The 14,582-nt window shown below is 34.6% G+C and overlaps 1 protein-coding gene across 1 annotated transcript; it reads right to left on the bottom strand.

The window, feature by feature from the left end:
* Positions 1-12,498: 12,498 nt before the first annotated feature.
* Positions 12,499-14,095, bottom strand: LOC131598127 (MADS-box transcription factor 23-like). The gene is made up of 6 exons (XM_058870758.1): positions 14,092-14,095; positions 13,342-13,564; positions 13,099-13,189; positions 12,954-12,992; positions 12,751-12,843; positions 12,499-12,621 (listed from the first exon to the last, which is right to left on the bottom strand). Exons 1-6 carry the CDS (start codon positions 14,093-14,095, stop codon positions 12,499-12,501), a joined length of 573 nt encoding a protein of 190 aa, XP_058726741.1.
* Between the last annotated feature and the right edge of the window lie 487 nt (positions 14,096-14,582).

Here is a 14,582-nt window from a genome sequence, read left to right as displayed (position 1 = left end):
ATTGATGATGATTCAAGATGTGGTGAATTGTGATGTTTATGCAGAACCTTAATTCACAATTTTAACACTTGAATCGTTAATCAATTTTGCAATTATGACCAAATATGAACAGAACGTAAATGAAAGGATAAAAGCGACAAGAACACGATATTTGTTCAGGCAGTTCGTCGATCGTCCTCGCTACGACTACGTCTGCCCCCAATTCCAAATTGAAATTGGGAAATCTTCCATTAATGTTGAAAGCAGTTTATACAAAGAAGAAAACAAAGCGATAAACAATAAACCGAATTTGTCGATCCTTTGAATCTTTTTCCCCCTTAATCTTGAGCAAGATCAAGGTGATCCAAGAGCTTCACTTGATCCCTTTTCTGCAGTGTCTTGAATTGCCTTGAACCCTTGTTCTTCAATCTTCACACTCAGATGGATCCTCGATGAAACCTCTTGATAAAAACCCCCAAGAAACACCTATCTTGGAGGACAAAACCCTCGGATTTTATTCACCAAAAACCCCACAAATCTTCACCCACTAGGAATCTTCAATTCCGTTCCATGGACGTTATCGAACTCGATCACTAACCCTCAACGCAAGAATGATTATGTGTAATTGTGTTGGAGATGATGAAGAACGAAGATGAGAAGACTTTGTGTATCTTTCAGTCGTTGGTGTTGTTGTCAATAATTGAACCTTGGACAATATATATGAGAGCTTATCAGTTGGAGCAGAGAAAACCATAAATTTTGGCATTTTTGATCAGATAGGTCGACCTCTTGTGGTGCTTAGGTTGACCTAACAGAGCTGCATATCCTTTGGATGTCATTTGTTCCTAGTTAAGTCGACCTGTTAAAGAAGTAGGTCGACCAGAATCCACTTCAGATGCGTTTTGGGGACCTTTCCTCAGATTAGGTCGACCTAGTTGTTGTGTAGGTCGACCTAGCAGAATGATATGTAAATTTCTTCATTTTAGGTCGACCTGTGTTGGGAGTAGGTCGACCTGACTGCTGTTTTTCTGAGTTCCTCTTATTTTGCTTGTGTTGAGTCGACCTGTATGCATAGTAGGTCGACCTGCTCTGTTATGAGTGACCAATGCTTGCTTTTCTTTGAGTTCTTCTGCTTGTGCCTTATTGCTTGTATGCTTGTTGAGTTTGCCATGAATCAAAAACATCTTTGTGAGTGTGATCTTGTATTCACATACTCCCCCTTTTTGATGATGGCAAACAGATAGTAGAAGCTTTGGCAATAAGTGGTAAAATCTCCCCCGTACACTCAGCATCTATTCACTCAGCTGAGCTCCCCCGTACACTCAGCATCTATCTCCCCCTTTGACAACATCAAAAGGGATACAAGAAAAACAGAAGAGGAGAGTAACGAGAGAAACATAGATAAAACGCTAGCATTCATAGTATAGTAGATAAAAGGTAGATAGTGATAACATGAGAGTCAAACATGTTTAAAGGTACATTAAAGATGAAACACATACATGAGCAAGAGAGATATATGTATGAAGTCACTATAAGCATGTTAATTGATAGCATATTATAGTATCAATAATATTTTTGGAAGTGAACAACAGTTACGTTACCGCCTTCTCAATATGTAGGTGTCAACTTTAGTGGCAGCCTTTAGTCAATGTGGAATGATGCCTGGCTTGATAATGAACTACCTTTACGCTAAGAGAAATGTTAGCAAAAAAAATAATATAGATATAAAGTAAAGGAATAACATTAAGAGAAAACAAACGTAATTACCCCAAATTAGAGATATCGAGTATCCCTAATTCCCTACGAATGTTGAAGTATTGCTCCATTGCTAGAGGTTTGGTGAAGATGTCAGCTAGTTGCTTCTTGCTTTCTACATGTTCAAATGTAACATCTCCTTTCTCTACATGATCTCGTAGGAAGTGATGTCTTATTTCAATATGCTTGGTCCGTGAGTGTAAGACAGGATTTTTACTCAAGTTTATGGCACTTGTGTTGTCGCACATGATAGGTATACGATCAAGCTTAATACCAAAGTCAAGAAGTTGTTGCTTGAGCCATAATATTTGTGCACAGCAGCTTCCAGCAGCTACATATTTTGCCTCAGCAGTAGATAATGCAACCGATACTTGTTTCTTGCTATGCCAACTTATCAATGAATTTGAGAATAGATGACATGTTCCACTGGTACTTTTTCTATCGGATTTGCAGCCAGCAAAATCTGAATCAGAGAATCCTACCAAATAGCACTCATTTCCCTTTGGATACCATAGGCCATATGTAGTAGTTCCACGTAAGTATCGCAGAATTCTTTTGACAGCTTTTAAGTGAGATTCTTTTGGACAAGATTGATATCTTGCACACATACACACACTAAACATAATGTCTGGTCTTGAGGCAGTAAGATACAATAGTGAACCTATCATACCTCGGTACAATTTCACGTCAACCTCTTTACCTTTCTCATCTTTGTCTAGGTTAGTATTTGTTGCCATAGGTGTGTCAATTTCCTTCGCTTCACTCATTCCAAATCTTTTGAGCAGCTCCGTACAGTATTTAGTTTGACTCACAAACGTTCCATGACTGAGTTGCTTGATTTGTAGGCCAAGGAAGAAATTTAGCTCACCCATGAGACTCATCTCAAATTCACTCTGCATGAGCTTAGAAAAATCTTTGACAAGTTTTGCATTAGTCGACCCAAATATAATCTCATCCACATAAACTTGGACTAAGAGAACATCTTTATCTTTTCTTTTAATAAAGAGAGTAGTGTCAACTTTACCCCTAGAGTACCCTTGACTAAGAAGAAATTTGCTCAAACGTTCGTACCAAGCCCGAGGGGCTTGTTTAAGACCGTATAGAGAACGTTTCAGCTTATAAACATGAGTTGGATACATGTAATTCTCAAAGCCGGGTGGCTGAGCAACATAGACTTCTTCATTTATATAGCCATTTAGAAAGGCACTTTTAACATCCATTTGGAATAGTTTGAAGTCTTTAGAACACGCATAAGCAAGTAAGAGACGAATAGCTTCGAGACGTGCTACAGGAGCGTATGTCTCTTCATAATCAATACCTTCCTCTTGATTATAACCTTGGGCAACTAATCTAGCTTTGTTTCTAGTAATAACGCCGTTTTCATCAAGTTTGTTACGAAAAACCCATCTAGTGCCTATTACTTGATGATCTCCCGGATGAGGGACTAAGTCCCAAACATCATTCCGTTTAAATTGGTTTAATTCTTCTTGCATGGCCATTAGCCAATGCTCATCAAGTAATGCATCCTTAGCGTTTTTCGGCTCAACTTGTGAAACAAAAGCAAAATGATGACAGAAGTTACTTATCTTTGAGCGTGTTGTAACGCCCCTTGAGATGTCTCCTATTATATTGTCAATTGGATGGTATTTCACATTTGTCCAGGCCTTAGGAAGTTCTTCATTGTTTGAGATGCTTTCCTTTTCATTTTCATCATGAGACTCATCTTTCTCTTTCTCAGCATCTTTCTTTACAATACTTTCATTCTCGTCTTCCTTATCTTTGACAATGTCTTCAGTGGATGGACCTGCACCATTAAACGAAAGACCTACACTTCCTTTACCAAGTATGGCTCCCCGATTGTTATCTCCATAGGTGACATACCCCTTTTTCTTTGCTTGAAACTCAACGAAAAGAGATAGGTCTCCCGTCATGTGTCTTGAACACCCGCTATCAAGGAACCACAACCTTTCGGCAATGTCAAGACACTTTTCCTGCAAGATTAATTTAGAGAGGGAGGTCCCCAATTTTCATTGGGTCCTTGGTAGTGAGTACACAATTTGTTGCACTTAGGCAACCATTGAAATACTCCTTTAGGAACTAAAATTCTCCTAAATTTGCATTTTTCAATGGTATGACCCTTTTTGCAACAATAATGACAGGTAATATGATGAGAATATGCTGTTTTGCTAGTTGATACTTTTGGTACAAAAGTGTATTTACTATATAAAGGAGTATACGATCTTTTGAACTTATTTGGATCAACCGCAAAAGTCACTTTTGGTTGTAGAGCCTTGTCTAACTTGGCTTTTAGATCTCTTACTTCTTTTTGCCAAATGTGACATGTCTCACAACCAAACCATGATGTAGGATCTATTTCAACTTTATCCTTTTGAATGTCTAGCATAGATTGTTTTAAAGCTTCCATATCCTTTTCGGTTTTCTCAACTTTTGATTCAAGATATGAAAAGATTTTCTTATTTGAGACCAAAAGTTTGAAAGCTTTAATCGCATCTCTATGTAATTCTTCAAAAGCAAGTTTCAGTTGAGAATGAGATACCTTATCTACGAGTTCAGGTTTAAGATGACTTACAACTTTCTTTTTCTTGTGTTGATGAGCCATAAAACATAGGTTTGCTGATTCTTCTTCATCGCTTGATGAGGTTTCACTAGATGAGTCACTTTCCCATGCTATGTAGGCTCTCTTAGATTTGTTATGACCTTTGCTTTGGTTCTTCTCTTTTTCCTTCTTAAGGTATGGACAATCCGGTTTGTAGTGACCGACTTTCCCACAATTAAAGCAAGGGCCTTTGATTTTTCCTTTGTTGTTGTCATCTTGTTTGAACTTGTTTGATTGCTTTCTATAGTTGATCAAGCTTTTGTCAGAATGTTTTGCTCCATTTTTCTTTAGATATTTGTTGTATCTTCGCACAAACAGTCCCATTTCCTCATCATCGGAGTCTTCGTCATCACTTGTATCACTACCCTCTAGCTCTTGTCTTGAGGTCTTGGAACTTGAAGCCTTTAGAGCTATTGACTTCTTCTCTACCTCTTTCTCCATGTTCTTCTCTTTCTTTGCCCTTTTCTCATGCATGTCAAGGCATTTAAGGTGTTGTTCATGTTCCTCTAGTTTACCAAAGAGAGTGGTAATGTCTAAGGTGTTTAGATCATTTGCTTCCTTTATTGCTGTAACCTTGGGTTGCCATTCCCTGTTCAAGCATCTTAAGATTTTGTTAGTAGCAACTGCATTGGAAACAAGTCTATCAAGAGAATTTAACCGATTTTTCAGGTGAACGAATCTCTTCTGCATGTTTTCGATGGATTCACCATCTTCCATGTGGAACAGTTCGAACTCTTGAGTTAACGTATTGATCCTAGCTAGTTTGACATCATCCGTTCCCTCGTGGGCAACTTGCAATGTGTCCCACATAGCTTTAGCGGATCTACAATGGGAAACGCGATAGTATTCATCAACTCCTAGAGCTGAGATTAGAATGTTTCTCGCTTTCCAATCGTATGCATATCTCTTTTCATCTTCAGCATCCCAAGTATTTTCTGGTTTTGGAACAACTGCACCAGCTGCATTTGTCATGGTGATCTGAAAGGGACCATTGACAATAGCTGTCCAGATGTTCCTATCAATTGCATTGATGTGGACACTCATACAATCCTTCCAATAGCCATAGTTTTCACCGTTGAAAACTGGAGCTCTATTGTGAGCCCCTTTAGGTCCGGAAGCCATCTTTCCAATAAGTGTTTCACGTAGCACGGAATAAACCAGAGCTCTTGATGCCACTTGTTAGACGCTGGCCTGAGGATCTAGAGGGGGGGTGAATAGATCTCACAGAGTTTTTCGGAATTATTTCGAACTAAAGCGAAAGCAGTTCTGAATCGACTTGCGTCTATTCCGGACCGTTATTGCAAGGGTCGTATATGTGACAAAACCACAAGATAATTGAGATTAACGATGAAGTGATATGTTATCGAATCAATACGTTTCACAGCTGAAAATCAATTAACTTCTAAATTGACAAACTTTGGTTTGCAATGCAGTAATAATGGAATAAGCAAAAAGACAAACACTTGGTGATAATGTTCAAATTGATGATGATTCAAGATGTGGTGAATTGTGATGTTTATGCAGAACCTTAATTCACAATTTTAACACTTGAATCGTTAATCAATTTTGCAATTATGACCAAATATGAACGGAACGTAAATGAAAGGATAAAAGCGACAAGAACACGATATTTGTTCAGGCAGTTCGTCGATCGTCCTCGCTACGACTACGTCTGCCCCCAATTCCAAATTGAAATTGGGAAATCTTCCATTAATATTGAAAGCAGTTTATACAAAGAAGAAAACAAAGCGATAAACAATAAACCGAATTTGTCGATCCTTTGAATCTTCTTCCCCCTTAATCTTGAGCAAGATCAAGGTGATCCAAGAGCTTCACTTGATCCCTTTTTTGCAGTGTCTTGAATTGCCTTGAACCCTTGTTCTTCAATCTTCACACTCAGATGGATCCTCGATGAAACCTCTTGATAAAAACCCCTAAGAAACACCTATCTTGGAGGACAAAACCCTCGGATTTTATTCACCAAAAACCCCACAAATCTTCACCCACTAGGAATCTTCAATTCCGTTCCATGGAAGTTATCGAACTCGATCACTAACCCTCAACGCAAGAATGATTATGTGTAATTGTGTTGGAGATGATGAAGAACGAAGATGAGAAGACTTTGTGTATCTTTCAGTCGTTGGTGTTGTTGTCAATAATTGAACCTTGGACAATATATATGAGAGCTTATCAGTTGGAGCAGAGAAAACCATAAATTTTGGCATTTTTGATCAGATAGGTTGACCTCTTGTGGTGCTTAGGTCGACCTAACAGAGCTGCATATCCTTTGGATGTCATTTGTTCCCAGTTAGGTCGACCTGTTAAAGAAGTAGGTCGTCCAGAATCCACTTCAGATGCGTTTTGGGGACCTTTCCTCAGATTAGGTCGACCTAGTTGTTGTGTAGGTCGACCTAGCAGAATGATATGTAAATTTCTTCATTTTAGGTCGACCTGTGTTGGGAGTAGGTCGACCTGACTGCTGTTTTTCTGAGTTCCTCTTATTTTGCTTGTGTTGAGTCGACCTGTATGCATAGTAGGTCGACCTGCTCTGTTATGAGTGACCAATGCTTGCTTTTCTTTGAGTTCTTCTGCTTGTGCCTTATTGCTTGTATGCTTGTTGAGTTTGCCATGAATCAAAAACATCTTTGTGAGTGTGATCTTGTATTCACACTTCCTATTATGCCCTCACTCAATTCTCCTAATTATTTATTTCGTCATTATATTATTATTATTAATCTAAATAATGTAATTAAATTATTTAAATCAAGGTCAATCTAACTCATCCTAATTCAACTACCACACCACATACATCACACATCATACTTCACACAAATAATATAAATTCATCAATAACAAGCAAATAATCAAATAAACAATTAATTTCTAAATTTTGGGGTGTTACACACCTCGCCCCATTTTCTTCGCGGACTTTTGCGGGCAAGGTCATTTACATAAGTTTTTGTGTTTTTAGGCTTAAAAGATGCAGTGTCTGCAAGCTTTCCCTGCTCCGCCCTTACTTTTTTTGCAAAGTGAGCCTAAATTTTAGGCCCGCAACCTTAATTATGTTCGCCTCGCCCTGTTTTTTTGCGGGCTTTTGCAGGGCGGACCTAAACGGGACGAGCATGCCTGTTTGCCACCCCTACCAATAACCAGGAAGAATATGAAGCTTTCATCGTCAAACTCATGTTAGGCGTCAAGTTAGGGACATAAAACATTAGTTGTAAACAGATTCCCCGTTAGTAGTGTCACAAGTAAAAAAGATGCTCTAACCGAAGACCCTTTTTCTACATAGATCTGTATCCTTGAAACAAAAAAGTTAGAAATACTCAAGTCTAATGAAATCTTACACGTCTCATGCGAGTAGAGTTGATTTTGAGCCTATGCAACCTGGCCTGTTGCACCGAGCCTCTAAAAAAGAGAGGCCTATAATATTTAGGTTTAGGCTTTTTCAAAGGTTTGGGTGACTTTGACATTTGGTGACTTTGTCTCTATCTCTCTCTAAACCAAACATCATCTCTCATCAAAATAATTTATTTTAATAATTCATCTTTCAATTACACTAAAGTCACCAAAGTTACCAAATAGTAAAGTCACTCAATCTATCCTCAACAACAACAAGTTATACTTTGGGTCACAATTGAAATTCTACCCGCATCGTCTCAGTAACTCTTCAATTTAATTTTCTTTATTGCCTATAAATTTAGATAATATAAATTTTAGGATAAAATATAAAATATTATTATATATGAATTGATCTATTGTTTTTTATATAGAAAAAAATATTATTTTATTTTATTTTACGATAATTTTAAACTTTAGTAATATTTTATTATTTTAAAACTATTTCATTATGACTAATTAGATAGTAAAATGAACTAATTCTTTATTTTGTAATTTTATATAAACCAAGTACTTTTTTGTGGTTGTTTTATATCACGAGTTTTTGAAATTGACTACCTAAAAAGTTATCAATTCTAATTCTATCCGCCCTAGTAACTTTTTTCATTTTATTTTTTAAAATATAAATTTAGATAACATTAATTTTACATAAAATATAAAATATTCTTATATGTGAATTGATACGTTGTTTTTTATATATAAAAATATATTGTTTAATTAGGTCTGATAATAATATTTAAACTTTAGTAATATTAATATTACTTTAAAATTAATTATTTATAATTAAATAAATAAAAAATTTAATTAATTATTTATTTATATAATTTTCCATTAGTCGGGTATTTGTTTATATTGATTTTTTATGATGAAAATTTTAAAATTATTTGTTTAAAAGTTAACAATTCTTATTCTATTTGTATACGTTTCAATTTTATTTTCTTTTTTTAAATATAAAGTTTAGGTAATATTAATTTTATGATGAAATATAAAATATTTTTTATATCAACTGACCTATTTTAGATAATATTAATTTTATGATCAAATATTAAAAAAAAAATTATATAAAAAAAATACAAAAGTATGAATACAATTTTCGTTGAAATGTGTTTTTTTTTTTGGTTACAATGGTAATGAAAATAAAATCTACAATCTTAAAAAGTAAATGTGTGCAATATCAGCTGCAAGTATATGTTGCTTAAGTTTTGAGAAGCGGTGGTAAAATATTTATAGATGTTTTCTTTATAATTTTTTTTATGTTATTTACCATTTAAATAAGAGATTTTCTTTTTTAAATTTTTGTTTATTAGGGGCCAATATTTTAAATTGGAACATTGACCTCTAAATTGATTGAGATGACCCTGCAAGAGAGCATAATATCAGAAAAGATGTCCTCTCAAAGCTTGCAATAACTAAAGTCTCTAGAGTTAACCATTCCTTAATCTAGTAAATTTTAAGGAGTCCGAGCATCGAGACCTCCCGAAGTAACGATGGTAATTGTAGAAGGCACCTCACCATTTTTATGGATTTCATCCATTACAACATGTATTTGTTAAAGTACAAATGTGTGTGACAACTCCTAGTGATTAAGGGTTGTCAAAAAATTTAAAATTTGTTCCGACGTTAAGAGCAAGCATGTCTCAGATGAGAAGCTTTGTATGTGTATTTTTGCGTGTAAGTTAGATTTGATCATTCTCAACTCTAAGGTTGAAGTATTTATAGGGCTCTTGGGTACTGAACCAGAGAGGAAGTCAAACCCACTTCCTCCAACACGGACGGGTCGTTGTTGTTGGACTCGTTAGTGAAGGTACGCCGCTCAAAGGTTTCGTCAATGGAGTGGGATTTGAGTACAAGACTGCACTTTAAGCATATTGTGTCTTCAGGTGAGCGATTAAAAACTACGTACCTCCATTTTTGGCTTGAAATTGTTGCAAAACGTGTCTGACATTTTCTACTTTGAGAGAGAGAGAGAGGGGGGGGGGGGGGGGTTACGATTAGCCTTTGACGATTTAGGAGAGTCATGCGATTTTAATTTGCATAAGACTTTAGATCTCCAGAGAATTTATATCCAGGTAATCTTTTATTTTCTAAACTTAATAGAACCACAAATTTTATAAATTTATTATTACTATTATCTATCACTATATTTTGTTGCAAATTAAACAAAATCTAGTGGTGTAATTTGACTACAATGCATTTAAACGGAAGAATATTAATTTAGAAATGATGGAATTGAATTTAGAATGTAACTAAAAATGCATAATTATTATATTATACCAAAATTAACAAATTGTTTTAGATAAGTATTTTTTCAAAACAATGTTAATAAATGGATGCTAGTCTGAATCTTTCACACAAAGTTTGATGTTTGCAAAATAAACTAGAAAAAATAGAAAATTAAATTTTGTGAAATACTTAGAAGACATTCATTCATCATCATTACTTTCAAGAGTTTGGGATTGAATCAAATTCTATGGGTTAACGAGGAAATCATGAATTACAATATGCAAGCTATTCGAAAAACATTGGATCGTTTAAGTTGTTTTTCAAGAATAATTAAAATTTTCAGATTATTATGTTAAAAATCTATTTGAACTGTTGTATATGATTAATGAGGGGTAGGGAAAAATAAACAATCTCATATTTTATAATAAACTTTTACATATACCACAATGGTTTGAACAAATAACCATTGTGAAATGTAATTTTTTTAAGCACTTTAATTTTGGTTGTAGTTGGGGACTAAACCTATGGCCCTATATTTATGAAAACAGTTGTTTAAGTATACGTTGTGATATGTAGCGTGCTACATAGTTTATCACAACGGCCGCACAAGCTTGGTGAAAAGCATCATACATACAATCATGTAACGCCTGACCCCACAAACCAACACAGGTCTTTTCAGCATGCTTTGACCTCACTCGCACGCTTTCCGGGAAACTTTAACTGTGGAGTTCTTATGAAATGGGCTACCGAAAAGAAGATGCATCTTGTTGGTATAAGTAGTACCTATCAATGCTTATAAGCTTTCCTTCAACCATGCAGTCCCATACCTGCACGACCTTAGGATCCCTCTAATTCCGATGTGGCGACCACTCCTTGCCATATTCGGCATAGAGTGTTACATGCGGTGCAACCACCCCTCGCCTTCTTCGGCCTCGGGTGTTACATTATGGGGTCAGTCGATAATCCTGAAAGTTGTATGAGGCGTTACAAATCACACCTTACCTCACAACAGTTGGTGAGTCATTGTAGTAATCCTTCTCCAAACATTATGGTATCACTTTTTATGGTAGTGAAACCTAGAGTATTCTCTGTACCATAACTCACATTACTCATGATTCTTTTACTATTTTGAGAGTTGGAGTGTTAACCTTGAAGGTCCACCCCTATATAGGGGTGGTAAAACGGACCCAACCTACGAGACATGTCTGCGATTTCCCGTATTTTTTACACTGTGGGTCAAGGTTTTAGGTGGTTAACAAAATTAATATGTTTTTATGACGACAAAGGGATCAAAACAAGATAGCTTAAACATTATTAAATAAAAAAAAGCTTGAATTAAATCAAAAGAAAAAAATTTATGATGATTGGCTTAACAAAATCAAATGATAAAGAACAACATGAAGAAATAAATTTTTGTGCTAAAACCTCATCATCTGACTTATCTTTCTAGGATAAATAATTGTAATTTGAGTATGTTACTCTCAAAGTACTAGTGTCATACACATTCACAAAATTTCTTTTTCAAAAAAAAAATCATCTATTTTCAAAACCTTTTTTGAAAATCATTTTGGATTGGGCCAAATCATTTTAAATCGAACTATAATCGATTAGGAAGTCCTTATAATTGATTATGTAGAAAAACCCAGCCTTTAATCGATCATGGCACTTGTGTAATCAGTTAAGAGTCGAAATTTTTTTGAGAATCTATTATGGAGATCTAGTAACCTCCTAAATTTTGATCTAGCAATTATTTCGATATTTTCCAAATCGATTACGGACTTAATCCAAGCTTTCTAAAGTTTCTTTTTTGTCTAAATTATTGGTCTTGGGTTCATTTAAAACTACATAAAAAAATTCCAAAGCACTTTCTCTTATGTTCTCACCTTGCTCCAAAATTTTATACTCCCTTAAAATATAATTCTAGTGTAAAAAGAGTAACTACTAGGTATCTACTATGTGCTCTAGAGCAAATAGTTTGAGGTCTGTTGATGCTATGTGAACTGGGGCCATCATTAACATATCGCTCCACTATGCTTTCTCACTTTGGATCATTATTACTTTATGTCTTTTCGCGTTTTTCTTCTTGTTTGTGTACGGTATCTCATTCTGCGTTGCTCGTTGTTGAATAGATCACAATCTGGAATTTTTTTGTTGGTTAGTCATATATTATTGATTATTCTCATTGTTTACTCATAACGAATAATGTGTTGATCAACAATGAACTTGTATGCTTAAGGGAAATATATTTAACCAAAACAAAATCTCCTCGGTTGGCTTGGTATAACTGCATACAAAAGTTCTTTACTTTAACTACATGACGTGCCAAATCTTCTGAATGACATAAGGGTGTTTCCCTAACTCATCATATTAGGCATACCGTAATACATGGAAAATGCTTGGATAAACTAAATGATCACCATTTTTCAACATGCTGAATCCACAGCTACAAAACTTTCATCTAATAAACGCTAAACTAGTTTTATAACCTAAACTCTGAGTGACACTGAAGCCAATAAAATAAAAAGCTAACAAAGGGTTTCAATTTCAAATGGCAACTCCAAATATGTCACTGTGAAGCTACTTCTTGACTTCCCTATTGATTGCAAGCTCTCATCCTCAATGATCTGCGATGAACTGGTGACGACAACCTATAACAGCAACAAAATTTACAGTATTATTCAAATGTTTTCAATGGCTTAGACTTTTAGTACACATTCTTGGACTGATTATTCAGTATCAATTAAGCTCTTAAAGTTCATAAAATTTTGAATGAAAACATGAGTAATATACATAACATACCCTAGCTGCGAGGAAGTATCTGGAATCTCCTCATCCAACTCTGACTTTCTTTTATTATCTATCTCATCAACCTGTTTGAATTGAAGTACAAAAGATTAAAGATTTTCATCATATATACATATAATTTTGACTAAAGTTCAATTCCTACTTGTTTACGCGGAGCTTTAATTTCCCTCCTAACCTTTTTCTTCTGTGAAATGGTAGCATCAACCTCCACAACCTATTTTAAATTATGCAAAGATTAACAAAGATTAATCTTATATGATCAATGAGCAAAAACTGCATTAATCAATGCGTCTCTATTGAAATCAATGCTTTTACCATACTTGTGCTTGAGACTGGTCACTAGGCTGATGTTGCACTTCTCTATTCAAATCAATGCTTCTTCCACCATACCGTGAAAGAGTCTCTTCCATGCTTCATGAATATATTTGAATTTTGTAGCAAAACAAAATGTGAAAACAAATTTCTCAAAATAAATGATGAACATTTTCTTGTTATTAATCTAACATTGTTCTTTCAAATTCTTTTCTTCTAACAGAAGCAAATATGAAGGTGCCAAAACCTACCTTGTGCTTGAAAACTCGTAGAGGTTGTCAGTGTTAGAGAATATGATGACAGCAACTTCCGCATCACAAAGAATAGAGAGTTCTTTGGCTTTCTTGAACAACTCCTTTTGTCTCTTGGAGAAGGTTGCTTGTCTGCTAACCAAATTCTCAATCTTCTTGATCTCAATCTTTCTTCTCACCATGCTTTTCTTTTTCTTCTTCTTCTTCTTTTCCACACTAAGCACTAAAAACACGAACCAGAAATATAAAGCATAATTGAGATTTAACAAGGATGTATAACTCAGCTACTTTAACAGAAAAACAAAACTGAATAACAGAAAAAATAAACTACCTTTTTATCTAAAACTAACTAACTGACCAATCTAAGAAGATGCTAATGGTAAAGTCAAAGTTATATAGCAAGTCTGTCTAACACCCGCTCTCAACGTAGAGAGTATATATTGGAGGCATCTAGCATGGCAAAGAGATTATAGAAGGGAATAGGTTTATGAGGTTTGTTAAAAAAAAAAACGGTGAGCTATGGCTGGAAAAAAATAATCTGATGTAATTGACAAAGAACAATGTCATGTCAGCCAATTAAAGAGTCTCAAGCAATAATTACCAATACAAATAGTCCATATAGGGGTGTGCATTTAAACCGGTTCATGTGATCCATAACCATAAATTTGGTTTCCAAATTTAAAAAACCCAAACCATTTTAGTCATTAACTGATCCAATCCATTTAAAGAAAAACCAATAATATTGGATACCCATTTATTCAAATTTGGTTTCTATTCCTAATCCAATTTACTTAAACGTCAAAAAAATTTTCTCTTAATGTCCCTGCTGTTACATTTTGATTAACAAAATCACATTGTTAATTTTTTGGATCCCAACATTAAATACACCTTACTCATTACTAATTAATAAATATTATTCTTTTAATTTAAGATTTTATTTCAAAACACTTTAAATATTAATTAAGATTTATTTAGTAATTTAAAAGAGGATTTTAAATATTAGAATAATTTTTGTTATGGTGCTTAAATTTACTTGCTGACCTGTATGAAGTAATTGACATTAAATTTCGTCAAACACATGGATCATCATGCAAAATGAAAAAATTCAAAAATATGATAAGAACAAAACCAAAATTTAAATTATATATACAACATCCAACTTACTTAATAGAAAGAAACATATTCACATAGAGAAAATTATTAGAAAACAAATAAATAGTAAATTAGCATAAAATATGTCT

This window comes from Vicia villosa, linkage group LG4 (assembly GCF_029867415.1).
Source record: "Vicia villosa cultivar HV-30 ecotype Madison, WI linkage group LG4, Vvil1.0, whole genome shotgun sequence".
Lineage (NCBI taxonomy): Eukaryota > Viridiplantae > Streptophyta > Magnoliopsida > Fabales > Fabaceae > Vicia > Vicia villosa.
This window is presented reverse-complemented; position numbering and strand designations above follow the sequence as displayed.